This window comes from Parus major, chromosome 2 (genome assembly GCF_001522545.3).
Source record: "Parus major isolate Abel chromosome 2, Parus_major1.1, whole genome shotgun sequence".
In the NCBI taxonomy this organism is placed as follows: Eukaryota; Metazoa; Chordata; class Aves; order Passeriformes; family Paridae; genus Parus; species Parus major.
The window spans coordinates 69,619,301-69,639,044 of NC_031769.1; the positions used below are offsets into that span (position 1 = coordinate 69,619,301).

General features: G+C 38.7%; 1 protein-coding gene across 9 annotated transcripts in view; it reads right to left on the reverse strand.

Annotated features, from left to right (window-relative positions):
* The window catches only part of MC4R (melanocortin 4 receptor), a 56,952-nt gene extending 38,611 nt beyond the window's left edge, over window positions 1-18,341 (reverse strand). For 2 of the 9 annotated variants that reach the window (XR_004496001.1, XR_004495998.1), the window contains exon 1: window positions 18,180-18,341. Coding sequence is in view for 5 of the 9 variants with exons in the window: in XM_015619989.3 (XP_015475475.1) it covers window positions 5,847-6,842 (996 nt within the window). In the remaining 4 variants the exon portion in view is untranslated. The other 7 variants (XM_015619989.3, XM_033512126.1, XR_004495999.1 and 4 more) reach the window with 7 other exon arrangements.
* Window positions 18,342-19,744: the final 1,403 nt, after the last annotated feature.

A 19,744-nucleotide genomic window follows, 5' to 3' on the forward strand; every position in this document is an offset into this window, starting at 1 on the left:
TGATAGTGTTGTCCCCTGCCATGTTGTGCCCAGCACAGGTGCCCCAGTGGTGGTGGCAGCACTGGGGGGCTGCCCTGAGCCTGACACAGCCAACTCCAGCTGCCTAGGGCAGGGCACAGCTGAGCCCCACAGCCCCCCTGGGATAGGTGTTTCCCTGGGACCCATGGGAAGGCCCCAGGATGGAGCAGGGAAAAGTGTGAGGAGGAAGAAGTGGCAGTGGTGTGAGCTGGCTGCAGACCCCGATTTTCCATCCCTCTGTATTGCTCGGGGGGAGGACATGGAGGGAATGGAATGAAGGAATGAGGTTCTAGCTGAGAAGAAGCACTGGGGAAGAATGGTGCTATTTTAGTGTTTGCATTTTTTTCCACTAGCTGAATCAGTAAGCAAATATTTAAATTCTTTATAAATTAAGTTCATTATTCCCAAATCAAGTCTGTTTTGTCTGTGATAGTGATAAATAAATAGTAATCCTCTTTTCATCCAGACCCATGAGATTTCTCATTCTTGTTCTTCCTGTTTTGTCCCCTTATCCCACTCATGAGGCGTGAGCAAGCAACTGGATGAGGTTTTGCTGTTGAGCAAAGTGAGCCCCACCATACAGACAGGGAATGACTTGGAGAACTTGGAGGTGGCAGTGTAGAAATACACAAATCCAGAAATAGACCAAACATGAAGGCTAAGAACTGAAACAAATTAAAAATATTTGCAAGGGAGCAAAACCAGTAAAAGCAGAACAGATAAATACTTTCACAGTAAAAGCTTGAAGAGGGTGATCTGAAAATGTCTTTGTAAATGGACAAAGTGAGCAAAAATATGGAAAACATCTAGGAAAACAGAACCATTGAGAAAAAAAAAGGAAAAAAAAACCAGGAAGGGTCAACTCATAACCTGGCTTATATGACAATGAGCATCTGTAGTAGTTGTTAAGGGTACCTATGACATGTGATGTCTTTCTTTAGTAAGTGAGAGAAGTATTTTATCCAAAGGGAAAACTTTAAGATACTTGAGATATAATGAAAGGGATCAGAATATTATTTAAAATCTAAGGTAATTTCTGGACAAACAATGAAGATTTCATGCCCAAGGGTACATTTACTGAGAGTTCCTTCCAGTGGGTCTGGGACAGCAATTCTTACTCAAGCCTATAAACAATACAGTGTATTATAAATGACATCAAAGTTCTACACCAGAATTAAGTTTGAGGATGAAGGAGGCCCCAATAAACACACTGTAAAACAGGATGTTTAATATCCACTGAGTAATTTTAGGATTACATTAATAACATATACATCAAACATCTCTTAAACGCATAACTGAAGGCATTGCTGCACATTAATACTGTGAATTTATCAGAGCATTTATACTTGCTTCCAGATAACAACATGCTTCAGGTGTAAAAGAGATTTTGGGTCATCATTCAAAACCTGTTGTACTGAGACCAGCAGTCTCTAAGTGCTTTTCGGAGTCTTTTGCTTTGTTCTAAAACTACTTCAAAGCTAAAGAAATGTCCCTCTTGAAGAGGAAAGACATTTCTTTCAAAAGTTTTATGTGTGACATTGAAGCCACTTATTGGGAAAATGTGGAGAACACCATCAATTTCTAGCTCAGGAAAAGACTTCATTCTAGGAGGATGAATAAATCCATTAGACTCTCTCTTTTTCAGAAGAAGTGAAAATGTAAATCCTTAGACCTGTAAAGTGGAGACACGACCATTTCCTTGCTGCAGAGATATATGCCATTGCTACTGTATTGGGATTGCATCAACTGCTTCTGTAGAAGCTGCCAGAAGCTTCTTCCAGGTCTGGCAGTGCCAATGCCAGCCAGCTCCAGGACAAACCTGCTCCTGGCCAAGGCTGAGCTAGTTAGAAATTAGGGTAACTCCTATGTTAAGAAGGAGAAGAAGAAGAACTCCTATGTTTAAGAAGAAGAAAAAAAAAGAATGCAGATCTAATTGCAGCCAGAGAAGATGGGAGTGAGAATGTGTGCAATGAACAGCTCTGCAGACACCAAGGTCAGTGGAGAAGAAAGGGCAGGAGGTGCTCCAGGCACTGGAGCTGAGATTCCCCTGCAGCCCATGGAGGTCCATGGGAGTGCAGAGATCCACCTGCAGCCCATGGAGGAGATCCACAGCAGAGCAGGTGGATACCCAAAAGAGAACTCTGAACCTGTGGGAAACCCATGCTGGAGCAGGCTCCTGCTGGGACCTGCAGAGCTGAGGTGAGGGGAGCCCACACTGGAGCAGGATTCCTGGGAGGACTTGTGACCCCATGGGAGATCCATGCTGGACCAGGCTGTACCTGAAGGAATGCTCCCTGTGGAGAAATGCCCACGTTGGAGCAGTTTGTGAAGATCTGTTGCTCATGGGATGGACTCACATTGGAGGTGTTCATGGAGAACTGTCTCCCTTGGGAGAGACCCCACGGTGCAGCAGGGGAAGGACTCCTCTCCTTGAGAGTGGCAAAAACAAGTGTGATAAACTGACTGATTCCCTGTCCCTGTCTCCTTTTGCCACTGGAGGGAGGAGGTAGAGCTGTGAGGGAGTGAGGAAGGGAGAGGTGGAGGGAAGGTGCTTTTAAGGTCTTATTTTACTTCTAATTATCCTGCTCTGATTTTGTTAGTAATAAATTCAATTAATGTCTCTAATTTGAGTCTGTTTTGCTCACAAACAAATCACTCATTAGTGATCTTTCTTTGTCCTTAACTCATGAACCCTTTGTTATATTTTCTCTCCCCTTTCCAGCTGCAGAGGAGAATGAGAGAGCAGTTTTGGTGGCATCTAGCCAGGGTCAGCCCACTACAGTTACCAACATGACCTAAAATGCTAAGAACTAAAGCAATTACAGTCCCAGTCATTTAAAGAAAGAAATCACATTTTCCTGGAATATTTTCAAATAGAAGAACAAAGCTCCAGAAAATTGACTGTGGAACATAATCCTCCACTCCTCCTACTCTCCAACAAGCTAGATTAATTTATTTATCTTTCACAACAATAATTTCTATGGTTCTGGCAAACTGATTCAGCTACTCAGAAGAAATAGACTATTTTGGAATAGGAAAATTATGTGTGTAGCAGGTGTTCCAGCAATTTCAATTAATTGCACTCTCACAAATGATACTATGAAATGAAAAAGTCCTCTTTGATTAGAAAATCCATTAAAAAATATGTATATACATTTATTGTTATGAAATAAAGACAGAAGTGCTGCTATGCAGGCTCAGAGCTGCTAAAGCTCTAGAACAACCTAGTTTTAAAAATTATAAATGAAATTTAGAGCCTAACGGGGTCACAGCTCTCTTGACTAGTCTTAGTCCAAATAAGCATAAAAAAGATGCACATTGGGTTTTTTTGAAACACAGCATCTTCAGAATTCAAAGGTATCTGCTCCTTGTACATCTGAAGGGGAGAAATAGACTTTCAAGGTAATGTTCAGAGCACCTAAGGTAGTATCTTGCTCTTCAGTCACTTTCATCAGGACCCTCTCTGCACCCATGAACTACAAAAGGGAAAGCTGTAACCCCCAGTGTAATGATTTACAGTCCTGAAATATCTACAGAAAGTGAGGCAAAGCAAAGATCAAGGAGGATTTATGCCTTGTTTAAACTACTACCTGAGCATTTTTGTATCATGTCTTGTGGGAGAAGGAAAGGCCTTTAGTAAAGCCCACTGGATTTTTTTGATAGAATATTAATTTAAATACATTCATTTCTTTCTCTGCTTGGGCTTTAACTCTCCTTCTTTGGCATTTTTCATTCTCTGCCCAGTGGAACCAGGTATTACTGAAACATTTATAGTTTCTTCCAGAGGAAAATAGTAGAGTAAATGTAGTAAATATATTTCAATACCCTTCATACTGTGACTGTTATGATGTGGAAATATAATTTGTTAAAGCTGAGAAAAGGCAATAGTGGTGTGCTGCAAGCTGCATGGTCCATGCATTGGCCCAAGCACAAGAATAGGCTGTAGGAGACCTGATTTTGGTGTTGTTGGTCTACCAAGGGACTTTGATGCACAAAGTCAAAGGATTTTCTTGCCCTTCCTGTAAACAGCTGAAGTCAAAAACACCAAGACTCACCCTAAATCCTTCATGCTCTTTAACAGAGGACCAAATGTCGTAGTTTTATGATATCGTGAAAAGTTACCCACAACTGAAATATCAGCTTTTATCTGGACAATTCAAGATAGCAAACACTGTTCTCTTTTAATAGCTTTTCATTTTATGTTTTTCTTTGATGAAGAAACAAGCAGCTGGAGAGAATAATCTGCTTCCAAGAAAACAAATAGGACTGATCATCCTGTTTTTCATTCATTCATTCACTGTTCATCTTAAATCTGTTAAAAGCAGGCATTCAGAATTAAAACCTGAGTTGTGTTTTAATTTTGAGTTTTTAAATCACAACTTTCCAGAACTTCTACAAGTTTCACTATGTTTTATAATTTCTGAGAATACTTAAATTACTTTTTTTTTTCTCCTTACATAGAAACTGATATCGTCAAGATATTAAGGGACATCTTCATGGAATCCTGTGTAGTCACATTTATATTTTAAATGTGACTACTAAATGTGACAAAAAGTACTAACACCAAGCACCCAAGGTCCTTAAATCAACCTGTGAAGAGAGTGGAATTTGAGGGTGAAACTGAGAACACACCAAGTAAATGCCTGCAAAAATGGATTGAATTCAAGCAGCTGCCGGATGCTGAGCATGGGTAACCAGACTCAGCAGCAGGCACTCATTCCATGTGATAGCATTGCCCCTCCAAAGCCCATATGCTTCACAGTATGGGCTGAGGTGCTCAGACCAAATTAACACCTGCCTTGACCCCTGTGTAAAGATCCTAGTGGATCCCATCTGCTGACACCATGCTTCAGAACAGAGGACAGCTTGTTTTCAACAGGGATGTATTTTCATCTGGAGCACAGATGCCTTATTCCCCACAGCACCTCAGAACAAGGACAGAATGTTCCAATTGAACTTCACTCTTTATCTTCACCAGGTAAATCTCTGGGTGAATTTTTACACTGCTGCTGGCACTGTCAAAGTTAATATTGTACCTGTTTCATGCCTCAATGGAGGGAGCTAGCCTAGCTGGATGTGAGTCTAGCAGATATATCCAGGATTACCTGATGCTCCGGGGAGCACTTTAAATTTTGCAAAATGGTACTCTCAGACATACAGCAGTCATCATCTTGAAAACAAACCCAGCCCAAAGCCCAAGCATTCAACTGGCCGAGTTTCAAGTATTTGAAAAATCTTCTTGTGGGCAACAGCTGTAACAAAAATCAGAATTCCTGCTGTGAAGCAAAACAAAGAGTTCAAAATTAATAAATACATTTTGTTGGTTTCACTAGCCTTTCTGAAAAATTTGCTTTCTAATTCCAGAGAACCTGTAATTCACTAATGTAAAAACATATGCTCAATTCTTATATTAATATAGTGTAGTGAATAGCTATAATTACTTCAACAGAAAAAGGAATGATATCAGCCAATATGTACTGTAAGTCAGGCAAGATATTTATTTTGTCAGCAGTTGGAATATATAGCTGCTCATGTTTGTTACTATTTCACATTTATCATTACATTTATTTGCTTACTTACAAATTGGTATGAAGTGCTACTGTTCTTTCTAGCCAAATAAATTACAAATTACAGACATCATAAACATTATACAGAAATATGAATTCCACATGAATGGGACGCAGAATGAGGCGGGGGGTGGAGGGGGGAGGCAGAAGGAGGTGCTCACTGTTAAAGATTTAAACCAAATTCTGCTGTGAAGGAGGATCTGAAGGCTTGGAAATCTGTGCTGCCTGTTGTGTACACAGTAACACATCCGTCCATTCGGTTTAATATTTGCCAGGGAAATCACAAAGCCCTCTCAGGCTACAGCAGCATTTAATCTCCTTGAATGTTTTCCTGAGCTCCTGACTCCGGAATGCATAGATAAGTGGATCGATGATGGAATTGCACATGATGAGGATGAGGTAGAAGTTGAAGTGGGACATGAAGCACACACAGTAAGGGTTGTAGGGGCAGGAGATGTAGAAAATCAGGTGTAGGAAAAATGGAGCCCAGCACACAACAAAAACTCCAATGAGGATGGTGAGAGTGATGGCCCCTTTCATGTTGGCCCCTTGGCGAACAGGGCCAGTCCCTGGAAGAACAGCAATCTTTTTTATGTGCATACGAGCCATCATAAACATGTGGACATAGAGGGATGCCATGAGAATGAGCATAGTGAAGAACATGCTGATTAGGCAGATGATGACAACACTGCTGTCAGAGTAAATGATGAACAAAATGCCTGAGACTGTGCAAGCAGCCCAGATGCATGTGATGATAACCCCTACACGCTTCACTGTCATGATGTTATGATACTGGAGGGCGTAAAAGATGGTAAAGTACCTGTCCACTGCTATTGAGAGAAGACTGCAAATTGATGCAAGCAAGGAACTGCAAATGACTGAGTCGATGACATTGTCAATGTTTATGGTAAAGCTCTGTGCATCTGTGTCGGTGTTGTTTAGCAGCGTGATGACAATGGTTTCTGATCCATTAGATACACTCACTAGCATGTCAGCCACTGCCAAGCTACAGATGAAGAAGTACATGGGCGAATGGAGGTTCTTGTTCTTGGCTATCGCCACAATGACCAAGACGTTCTCCAGCAAGCTGATGATGCCCAGAGTCACAAACACCTCAGGGGATACAAAGAGTTGCTCGTAGCAGCCTCCTGAGGAGTGGCCCTTCGCGTTGGGCTCGCTGGCTCCTCCGTGCAGTCTGTAGCTGTGGTTCCGGAAATGGAGAGGCTGGAGTGTCCCACGATGCTGGGTGAAATTCATCTTAGGAGATCCCTTTTGGCTTCCTGCTTTTAAAACTCCTGTTCCTTTTGCATTCCTTTGAAAAGCTTCTTTGACTTTTCAGCTTGGAAAAAAAGAGAAAAATAAGCTAGGACTGAGGCAGGCAGCTGTTCAGAACATTTTGACTGCTGTGAAAAAACAAGATTTCAGACTCAGAAGAACTGGTTTACACCCTTACAGACACAGTTTCGGATCATCATCACATTTACCTTGGTGATCTATGTCACGGAGTCCCAACAGTCCCTATGTTTGCATCAGATTCTCCCATATGGTCAGTTCCTGCTTAGTTCACTGGGATGCTGCAAGGCTTTTTTGGTGCTTTCCATTAAAGAGACGCGATCATAAAATGCCCAAGTGACTGCTGCGGAGCAGGAACTATTTCAAACTGCAAGCACCAGTCTCTCTGTCAGGCAGTGCATGCTGGCTGCCGTGTGTGGAAGGGGAAAATATTCAGGGCATTCTCCGCCTCTGCTTTTCCTTTCCAGCCAATGGGACTCAGGAGCCGCAGAAAGTGGAGGGGCTGCTGATTCTGAGCCTCTGTGAAACACGGCACAGCGGGTTCAGATGCAGCACAAGTTACCAGGAGCTACAGGAAAGCAGACAAGCTGCCAGAGATTTGCTTCTCTTCTTTAGCTTAGCAGAATAATATTTTGATACTGATTTTCAATTAGCAAAACTTTTAGAACAGTACTAGCAATCTTACAGAATTCTTGCTGCAATAGTGATAGATTTTATTTTTCAGATTTTGATTTACTCTCGCTCCTTCTGTGGCACAAACTTGTTCTGCCTCGTATGTGTGGCAAAATAAGAACAGGGAAAAGAAGCGAAAAAATACATATATTTCCTCTTGGTTCTCTCTGCCAGGTCCCCTTTGCCTTGCTACTTTTCTATGCCTTAGCTGTCCATTTCCAAGGTGTGTTGCAAGGTTGCATTATACTCTCTAGTAAGATTCTTATAATTTTTAAGATTTGGAGGCAAGATACAGACCAAAACCAACATGACCCAAAGTCACAAATGGCTTAATAAACTGTCGTAAATAAAGTATTTTTTTCCAGGTAATAGACTTCTTAAAAATCTTATTATTGAGAAAAAAATATAATGGAGTTCATTGCAGAAGGCCTGTCACTGTCAAGAATTAAGATACTGGGCAGAAAAAGAAAATTCAGTATTTAGAACAAATCAGCAGGAGACAAAGTTGGAACATTTGTAGGTAAAGTAAGAAACAGAGATCATACTATGGCAATGACTCAAAAGCATCAAGAAAATCTCCTAAAAGTCCATATAGCCCAGGAGCCCTAGAAGCACAGGGATATCCCTGGCCTTGCTGGCCACGAGGTAAAAATCAGCTTGTGTGCAGTCTGTCAGGAAAAGCCCTTGAGAATAAGGAAGAAAAGAATGCCGAAGTAACACAAAGAGACAGGACAAAAGTTGTTTTGCTGTTACATCTTCAAGCATTGCAACTGAGGATTGAAAAACAGGTATGCTGAAAAAAGTCTATAACACAAATGGAATTTAAAGGCCATAGGAAAGTTAGTCATTGCACCTGGCAATAATGTTTACAAGGAAACTGTTTGAAAGAACATTTCCAGCTGACTACCAGGAAGGCTCTGGAGGGGTCTGTATCTGATGCAAAAGACTATTTCCTATAACGTCTCAAAATGTTTTCATCTTCTGTGCACTACCTGGTTTAAAGTCAATGGGCTAATAAAGAGGTACAGGATGACAGAATGCATGTAGTAGACTTACCTGGTATTTAACATATCAGCATCAGGATGAATCGTGATTTTACTTTCACATTTTGATTTGCTGTAGACCTATGGTTATGAAGACCTATATTGGAAGAAAAGCCTCACTCAATTTTTTCTGGCCCCTACTTCAGATAGATTGCTTCATAAAGCTGAAACATAAACCACCAAGACAAACAATATAACTCGTGGCACAGGAAATCCCACATTTATCAGTTTAGAATACACCATTTACCAGCAGCATGCTTGAAATTAAATAGTTTGCTGCTGAAAGGGTGAGATTTGCTTTCCAGTCAAAACATAATGCAAGCCAGAATTCAAAGATTTATCTAGTTACTGTTCCTCAGGCTACTATACAGTATTCACTATCTCCTGCCACAGACAGGACGTGCACACCCAACCCTTAAAGAACAGAACTACAGAAAAATTATACAAAGTCTGATGTGGGAGAACAGCATCCCCCCAGATAACCTATCTTTTCTACACCTGCATCCAGAAATGTGTAATCTTCAATTTATCCCAGGGGAGTAGCCATTCAGCAACCCTCTTTCATGAACCTCTCCATGCTGGAAGTGCCCACAACACAGGGATTTCTCCCTTCACCTACTTAGGTGGACCTAGATCAGGTAAGCCTGGCAAGAATAAAGAGAATAAAGTCCTCCAGGGAGGACTGCCCCATTTGTTCCAATTATCTGTCTGTCTATTCCCCTCCTGGCTCCTCCCTTTCTCTGCACATCCCTGTTTATCTTTTCATTTGCTCTCTTCACCCAGAAGCTATCCAGATGATGATGCTCCATCTTTGATTTTTCACTGAATGTGTCTTAAAAATGTAAAATTGGTTATGACAATGGAAAGAAAAGCCCACAGTCATCATTCCACTCCAATTTTCTGCTTATGCTCTGCATTCTTGGGGCACGATTGTTTTGGTGCTCACCACTCATATTTGTGGGATGAAGTTTCATGACTGGAAGCAGCAGACTTAAGGTAACTTAGCAACTTAGTTGAAGCACTGAAGAGGTGATGTACCATCAGCCTGCTCTAACTAAAAGGTTAAACATGCTATATGAGCACTTCTTTAAAATGAGAGAAGATGTATATATGTCTAATTACTTCCATGGTAAAGGATGGATGCATGTCTCAGACTGCCATTTAATAAGAAGTAAACCATATAATGCTAAAATTGTTCAAAGTATCCTAGCTGTCTCATGCCTGAAGACACGTTAATATTTCAATTATCTATTTCAAAGATGATAGGAGTACTATATAACAGATATTGCCTAAATTATTTCTTGAATTTTAAAAACTAAAGCTGAGGCTGTATTTCTTTTAAAAGTGGTGGCTTGCAAGCTTTTCAGCACCATGGGAAACCAGCCATGGTTGCAGAAAACTAGAAACTTATAACAATGATATACTAATATGAACTCCAGCTCTTAAGAGAAATAAACCATCAACAAAGATTTGAGCAAAGTCTCCCCTTTAAATATAATTCCCTCATGTTCTATGCTCTGTTTACAGATATTCTTTGACATCCACCTTCCAGACAGGGTTACAGTCATCTCCACCTCACAATGTTTTTGAGAGATGGATTATCCTCTGGCAGTTGAATTTGAAAGTCAGAAAAAAGCATTCACTGAAATCAATGAGCAATCCCAAAAGTGATACAAGTAGACAGGCAGAGACATGAGCAGGCTGTACAGGTCCACTGTGGGAGAAAAAGAAAGGTGGAGGGAGTTTGCCCAGGCCCTTTCTTGCTCAAATGCACAGTGTGGGAGATCGCTTTGAATCCCATGACCACGTTACTCCAGCACAGAGGTAATATTTAGCACTCCAGCATCTGTAAGTGAAAATAGAAGGGTGGCTGTTGGTAGCTGGGTGGAAGGAGGAACCAAAAGAATCAGATTATTAACATTTAATCAGTCCCTTGATGTTGTGTGAGCGCACTGGTATTGATGTGATGCTGCATCTACATGCACAAGTGTAATTCATGGATGAGTTTGATTACATGTGCTCAGATCCAGTTTTTCTCTGCATTCAAAATCTCAAGTCTGTAACTACAGTAAAAAATGTATATTTTAGCATGCTGGTTTTGAATTTTTTTATTTTTTTTTTAAAAAAAGAGAGCCAGGCAATTAAACTTTGGAAGCTTCTATAAGGTTTTAGTCTGCATCATCTCTCTATGTTACAGCAGTGGCAAATTCCATCTAACGCTCAAAATGCTCACCAAAAATTATTAAAATAATGCAATATACTTCTACCTCCTATCCACAAATGTCTTTGGAAGCACTTCTTTGATTCTTTCTAGTTCACTAAATTAGACTTTGAGCATTATGGGGACATTTGTTTGCTCATGTTTTTGGACCAGTAGTTTTCTTTTGGTTTCACAACATCCCTCTGGATCAAATCTCTGCTCTTTGGTCTCCACCATTCACCCCTTCAGCTTACTACAACCTGCAAATCTCTGGGTGAGGCATTCTGTACTGACATCCCTGTTAGTGATAGCGATATAAAAAATCATTCCCAAATTCTATTGTTTCCCAGTGTTCAGGATTTTGGTCCTAACTTTTGGGACTATATGCAAATAAAAATACTGGTCAGTGGGAAATTGGTCTAATACATTTTCACCTAGCATTTTATTTTAGGGCACTGATAGCCTCATAATCTTACTCTTTTAAAGTGAAAGTAAGTTTTAACTCAAGGGACTACAGTGTCAAGAGCAGGAGTGTTGGTAGCTTGCCTCTTTTCTTCATGTCTGCTAGTTACAAGAACAGGAGAACAGTTTAGTCAATCTGGAGACTGAAAGCACATAAATGTTGATTTTTCTGGCAAATTATACATTTTCACTTACTTGAAAATGCTGTAAATGTGCAGAAGGGGAATGTTTTTCATTTAAATTGCATGTGAAGTACAGAGGCTTTAAACACCAAGCTGTTTAAATCTGATCTCTTTGCTATTTTGTGATCAATACTGTGATCATTGATATTATTAATTTGAAATCAATGCAGCAATCACCATTCTTGTAGTTCTTTCTCCTTCATCCCATCTCTCACAAATAATCAAATTTCTTTTCCTTGCTTGTAAATTTAGGTGCTTGTCTGTTGAGACTCATCTGAAGACCTTTGTCCAAGTTACTCCACAATCTCCTTGGTGTTAATGTCCCTCTCCAAACATCTCTCAAAAAGAAATACAGCAACATCTGGGTTTAAATACAAAATAAATATTGCCATCAATACAGATCAACAAACCAAAAAACAATAACATTGATTTATTTTTTTAATAAATAAGCCATTATTTAAATTATTTATGATTTTTTAAAATAAGCTGTTAACCTGGTCTTTTCCTTTGCTCATGACCTTTGAACATAAATATAGCAGAAGTAATGCTTCTAACATCTACACATGCTTCTTCACTCCCTATATGCACCTGACAGGGCTGTTTTCAGCACTACCATTCTTTGTCTGTCTTTAGATCATGAGATAATTTTATATTATGAAGTTTCAAAAGATCTTCACTTTTCTAGTTTATCATCTTCATTTTCTGTCATAATGGTATTCAATTTTTATCTGTGTGAGAAATGCAGTAACATTTTATTCTAGTCAAAAAACAATATAGTCAGTCCAGCTGTCTAACCATGAAATATGGTATGCCTCATTATAGTTGAATGAGAAGTAGAGAGCCACAGCAGAAAACCTGACACATCATCATCTAAAGAAAGCCCAGGATTGTGCTGTGAGAAAAAAGCAGCTGTTTTGTGTGCTGTCAGATCACTCCAAGTCAGTTTCTCAGAAAAGTCCTCTGAGTGGAGTTATAACCAAAAGTTAGTGTGAGATGGAAAGCTACTAACTGGCTTGAGTCTTTTCTTCCAGTCAAGTCACCTCTGAGTGTGATTGTTGTTATTCCAATGGAAAAAGTCAGACATTGCCATTTCATCATTTCTTCAGTAGCTTTTACTGAAGGAAGATTTGTGTACTTAGTGGGCACAGTTAAAGGTGCATAATTTGTGTCTGAAGGGGCTTACATACATGCATACACACTGTTACCAAAAATCAGATTATTTTAACCCTTCCTGAATGTTCTGCACAAAATCTTGTGTGTATATATATACATATATGTATCTGCACAGTGGATTTTCACAGTTTCCATTCATTTTGGTAGCTCCTCTAAGCACTCTGTTTCTTAGCAGAGATATTGGAGCAGACTTGGACAGACTCCACAGAGAGTGCTTAAGCTACTTGTGAATTGTTTTCCTCCATAGGAGTTCTTTGAAGCAACTGGAGTCATAATCTAGTATAAGACATGAAGCAGATGCACCAGCTGATGTGACAAGTGAGTGAGTCAGCCAGCAGCAGTGTCAGGATAAGACTAGATGAAAGGACAACCCTGAGAGTAATTCCCTGAGGTAAGTGCATTGTCACTGACACACAATTCAAAATTGTCATTGTTTTCTCTCAGAACTGGCCACAGAAGGGGAAAGTACAAAATGTCTAGACTTCTGAAGTATTGCAGTGTGCCTGTGATTTCTTGATCTGATTTCTTGATAACCTCTTTACAACAATCATCAGCACATGGTGAAGAAAAATACCCCTTTCATCTTGAGACAACTGTTGTTCCTCCTTTGAAGATCTCTGGTACTTTAAAAAGTCTGAGTTACAAGATTATATTGATAATGAAGCTGACCCACTGGAAAGCAGAAATATTTTCTTTTCAAAGCTCTTGCAGAAAAGTCTTCTAAAACTCAAGGGCATGAACCAATTCCTGTTTTTGAATAGCAGAGATGATCTGGGTCATTACTGAGAACTTCTAGCCCTCTCTGAAGATTTATATTTCATAAACACAGTAGAGTCTCCTTTCTTTGCTTTTCAGGAGAAAGCATGCCCTATAAATAATTTTCTTCCATACTCATGGCATACAGATTTTATGGCTTCCTCTGATAGAGGCTGATGATGATGATTTCTGCCATAACAGACTCTCATGAAAATGAAAGGTTGAATGTATATATGACAGCAGTGCAACAAATTAAATTAAATTAATAGAGTAATATACAGGGTAATAAATAAATTAAATAGAGTAGCTTGTGTCTTTATGGTGTTCAAAACTCCACACTCTATGGTTGTTGAAAAAAAGAACAGAGGGGAGAGAAGGTAGCTGTGCTAGAAGGGTAACACTTATCACCTTGATGGCTGAGAAATCAAACTGGACTAGGAGATGCTTTTACTTCAACAGACAAGATGGGACTGGTGGCAGTCTAAATCCCAAAAGTGAGTTAAAGATTGATAAGGCTCAGAAGCAATCTACAGAACTGTGGGTGAAGGTATACCACCTTTGAGAAGTGACCAAGAAAAGCCCCAAAGTTCTCAAGCTGGACTGAAATTCTTTAATGTGTTAGTATTATTTTATCTGTCTTTGAAGAGATTTTGTTGAAGCTAACTGTTTAATTGTGAGACTAGAGGGTTGTTTGAAACCTTTGAGAGTTAAACAGGGAAAAACAAAGTGCCAAAGGATCCTCGTGCCATATGTCAGATTCTTTTCAGTGAGAAAGGGAGTCTCTGTAGCTGTGTAAACTAGGATGTTAAATGGCCAGTTTGGGTAGACTCATTCAGTTAGTCCCCAGCTCCAGACTGAATCTTACTGTGGCACTATGTGAGCAACAGAGATGAGATTTCTTTCTCAAGAATGAGGTAGAGAATTGTAAACATGGGGTGCAAGGGAAACAAAGCCAATTTAAATGCATATTGCATTTCCTTTCCAGTAAAGGAAAACAGAAAACAAAGCTAAAATCCCTCCAAGGACTTTTAGGCTGGACAACCATATATCAACATGCCAGCAGGTGACACCTTTGGATACTTGAATAGCTGCAGATAACTAACAAAAATTATTAAAAGAAAAAAAAAAAAAACAACAAAATATGAAAATGGTAAAAAATTAATCAGGTAAAGAAAATCACAGAAAATTAAGAAACTTGTAAAAAATGCCCAAGCAACCAGAAGGATTTTTCATCACCCTGGAAAGCTTTTATTAGCTCATTTAAAATTTACATGGTAAAATTTACAGCTCAGTCAAGAGCTGACTAGTTCAGATTCCTTTCTGAGAAGGGCAACAATTTCCAGCAATTATTCCTGATAGTATTCAAGAGAACTTCTTTAGCAAGTTATTTTAAGAATAAACCCTACAGTGTTTTTTTCTGATTGTCTTCAAACTCAGATACACAAAGTATAATCAAATCATATATTGTGTTTTCCTAAAAAATTCTACTTCATCCTCCTTTCTTTAATAAATGAAATTCAGAGCTTCTTTCAAAGACATCAAAAAAGCATCTTTTTTCTCTGCCTTTGAGGAGATTTTCTTTATAATTTTAGAAAGCAGTTGTTGAGACAGAAGGAGAATAGTAAAACAGAGGAGTGAACCAGCTTATTTGTGCTAATAAATCTGTATGATTTATCCCATGCTTAGTGACAGACTAATTCAATTATGCCACATCATGGCCAGAAATATAAAGAATGAGGCAGTTGCAACACTGCCTTAAACAAAGCCGTAGTTTCCTCATGACAACTTCTCAGCAAAATGAAGTATCTCTGTTTACTTCAGATTTTAATGAGACATTCTTATAACTGGCAGAGCAGCTGATATCCCCTGTGAAACCCACAAAGGTTCTGAGAAGCAATGAAAAACAGACCTAACTTCAGCTGAGAATCCACTGATGGAAAGAGCACAACCTTCCCCATCAAGTTTTCTGAGTGTAGATGTATGTGTGACTTTCATCTCTTGGGAAGTGCCAGCACTGCTAAGTCCTGAAAGATTTTTATTTCAAAATAGCTCTTATAAGCATCTCTCTGTATGGTTAGCTAGAAGCATGAAAAGGATTTTCTGCAACACAGTATAACAAGCTCCTTGTGAGGTTTATCACCCTTTTTCCTACCTCTCCTAGCAGAAAATCCACACAAATGATAATTAGCAAGGTCACTAAAATTCAAGCAAGTGATTTTCTTTGAAATCACTCTGAGACAAAAGAGAGTAGTTTTCTGTCTCAGAGTCATGGAAGACATGTAATTGCACTTCAATTCATTTACAGGAGAGAAAAGAGAAAGAAGGATGAAGTATTACTGGTCTGTTTTAACTATAAGATATGGCAATGTGCTCCCACTGCTTGCTGTATGACAGTGCCTAAGTACTTTGTATTAAACAAGCAAGCAATTTAAAGGTCAGTGATGTTTTATTTCAGGTGAATTCTCTCACATAAAATATATATTATTTTCTTTACATCTTGCATTATGCCCCCAGAGACAGTTTTCCATACATATTGACATAAAATTAATGAAAATAGCAAGTTGAAACCTTTCTATGCTTTTAGAAAGTCAGTGGCATGAAGGAAAGCTTGTTTAAAGGTATGTGATTTCTAAAGAAAATCTTCTGTTAACATTTGCAGATCAGTATCTGCAGAATTAGCAGATCATCCCTCTTATTCACAGGATTTCATCTCAAGTGTTTTATATATTTATTTGAGGGAATCAAATGAGCATGGAACCCCACTGTCATAGACACCATAGTCCTCAAAGAACAATTGTCATCTCAGAGTGGATTGAGTATTGTATGGGAAAGCAATCTTTTCCTGGCCTCTACAATCTTGACCTAAATGAGAAATCTATACTGCACCCAGTCTCACAAAATAATCAATGTGGTGCAGTTTTCACTATTCCTATTAATTCAGAGCATTTTCTGGGACTAGAGACCAACTTCAATCAAAATTTTAAAAGGCAAGCCATTTAAGGAAAAGGTCAAACTTCATGAGAGGCTCAGCTCTGTAGTTTTTTATTGGCTGCATCATGTGACATTTTCTACCCTACACAGTTTCCAAGCCAACTCTGCAGGGGTCAGTGGCAGATACAATTAACAAGCTACACTTTGGAACAAGTTTCCTGAAAAAAAACTACTACTTTTATAATGCTACAAAATACTCATGAATATTCTAGTGTAACTTGGGGATTTTATTCATTTCTTTATGCTTTCTAGACCACAGGGTCTCCCCTATTCAGTGTTTGTATATGGTAGGTTTCTTATCTGCAGCCTGGGTTATTGTTCATATTACTTCTCTGAATTCAAACAATAAATACCCTTTACCTTCTCATGTCTTCCATTCATTTGCTGTTTTGAAATTAATTTAAAGTGGTGGTCAGACTTAGTACCTTATGGCTGGATAGAGACTTCAGCATTTCGTTCTCTCCCATTGCTACATTCCTGCAAGAAAGAGTTGTGCATTCTCCTCTTAAGTTATTTCATGCACAGTGGGAATCATAACTTTGTTTAATTCTGAGTTTCCCAATCAGGCTGAGACGTTTTCTAGAACTTATTACATTTACTTTAAAACCTTCATTTGAATCATATCCTTTTCTGAAATACAAATTCAGTTCCCTAAGCTCTTTTCAGGGTCACGGAAGCTTAATCTAAAAAAATGTAAAAGAAAAAATTACCATAAAAGTTTGGTTTTTTATTTTATTCTCAAAAGTGACACTGAAACTCTTTAATGATATCATTTTTAGAAATGCAGTGTCTTCTGCTGAATATATTGCTAAAACAATATATGATGAATACATGGGAAATGTATGAACCTTTTGTTATTCCTCAGTTGTGGGAGGTCTTCTGAAATTAATGGAAAAAAATGTACTAATTCATTAAATACCTCTCTATCTTAGTTATAGTTATCCCAAATCTGTTTTTGTTATCCATCTTTCATTTAGGCTAGGACATACAAAACAAAGACTGAGTAAACTCTGAAATGTATGCATCTATTCAATTTGCCAAATAACTGAGAAACCAGTAATCCATCCTTAGTGACAGTGACTATAATTATTCTCTTTTTTATGAAATCATCAATTTACAGTGAACAGGACTAACTTTTGTCAGATATAGCATTGTACTCTTTAAAGCAACAGAGAATAAATGAACTGAAATTATATGTCCTAAGAAATTGTTCTACTTTATGTAAATACTGTGTGGATGATGGCTTGGGAGGAATACACAAATTCAACTAATATGCAAATTAATCCCATCAAAAATTATCTTTGCATAAAGCTGCAATTCTGCACATGAAATAGAACTTTTTACTTGTATGAAGTTCAGCTTCAGTTTAAGAGTTTTCTTAGCTTGTTCTTGAACTGATTTAATACAGTTCTTTATAAGCTCTTTGTCACAGATAAAGTGGGAGCTTCAAAGTTTATTAGAGGAGCCCTCCCATGGAGTTGTGAGGTGCAGAAAGAACCTTCTTGCTTTCTAAGCTCCTTCTCAGAGAGGAGCCTGGGGGGGAAGCTGGATCCAGTCTTAGGCACCATCTTTTTCAACAGCTTAAGTAACTTTGTCCCATGGGATTAAAGATGGCAAATCAAATATATTTATATAAAATGAATTATTTATCATGAAAAATAAAATATCTTAACTAGAATTGTTTGCTACCCAGTATAAAAGCTAAAACTGCTAGTAGTGTGTAATACAATATAGTGCACTATAAAAAACCAAATACATTAAAGCAATTATATTAAAGCTAGCAAAAAGGAACAATTGTTGAATAGAGATCAATGTAACTCACCACACCAAAGCTTGTGGGCAGATTTCTGTCACTTGACCTTGAGGCATCCCAACTTCAAGAGAGGGAACATCATACTCACACTCCAAGAAGGAATATGTCTGAGGAACCTACAGTTTGAAAGTGGGCTGGACTTTGATAGTGTAAAGTGACTGACTGGAGTCATATGTCCCCAGGTCAGCTTGGCAGCTTGTGTGCCAAACCTTTGCCTCACTATCAGGATGTTAACTTGGGGCTGATGAGCCAGATTGGTTTTAGCAAAATTTAACTCCAAAAGCAGCACATGGCAGCCCCCTCTCAGCTCATCACTGATGGCCCACAAAGCAGGGCATGGTTGGAATTGTTTGTCACTGTTCCAAGGGCAAAGAGTCCTGCTACATTCTCTTACTGCAATTGCAGATAACACAAAAAAGTATATTAAATTATTCAGGATGGATTAATATAATTTCACAAAATATTTTTTTCACTAAAAAATCCTACCTCAAATTGGTGAAAACTATATGTGAAACTAAAGAAGTATCATTAGTGAACCCAGTCAAAAATATTTTGGAGCGAAAAAATTCTTTAAAATATGTTTTCTTTTCCCACTTTAAAATTTTCATAGTAAAATTTAGCAAATTTTATCGTAAAAGAATAAATTTAATAAAAAACAAACCAAACACTGTTTCTTTTTCTTCTTTGCAGTTCTTTGGCAAATCCCAGCTCTTTTTCCTAATGCTCTGAAATTGTGGTTCAGCCAAAACAGCCACAAAATCCTCATAATTAGTCACTCTATTACTTTGAGCTGATTAGGAAAAGTAGTATAATATACCTGTGTGTTAGTATTTCTTTGAACTGCATGTCTGAGTCTATAAACTTAGTGTATAAAATATACATTTGGGGGCATTAGCAGATATTTCTGAAGTCAGACATATCAGCTAACCCAGGCATCACCTCTTAAAGTAGGGAAAGTGATCTGCTGTGGTTGTGCTTCACTAGGCAGTGGCAGGAGACCCATCAACCAGGACATGCTGTCTGCAACAGCAACTAAAGCAAAACTCTGCATGTTAAGAAATAGAAAGACACCATTTTTTTTCTTGCTGGCTTTTCATGCTGAATGCACTGAACGCTCTCTTTTCCTCTTCTAAAGTACATGAATTCTAAAGACAGGCAGAGTAACTGGTAACTGACTCAGAAAATATAGTTCAAAATAATGGGTTGGTCTGTCTCAAAATTAATTCCTAATCAAAATATGCAGTGGGGTTTTGTTCAGTTATTTCTCTGCTAAGTGCCACCACAGACAAACACATGCACCTATTCCAGGAATGGATGTAGAGTACAGGGGTGGGAGGAAAGGAAAAAGTGAAATTCATTACAGAATCACAGAATCCTCTAAGTTGGAAGGGCCCAAACAATCGTTGAGTCCAGCTCTTAAGTGAATGGCCCGTACAGGGATCACACTCACCACCTTGATGTCATCAACATCACGCTTTAACCAACTGAGCAAACAAGCTCCCAGCTACCACAGTGAGAATAATTTCAGATAGATGAGCACTGCAGTTACTGTCAGAGCATGTGTTGCACCGGGG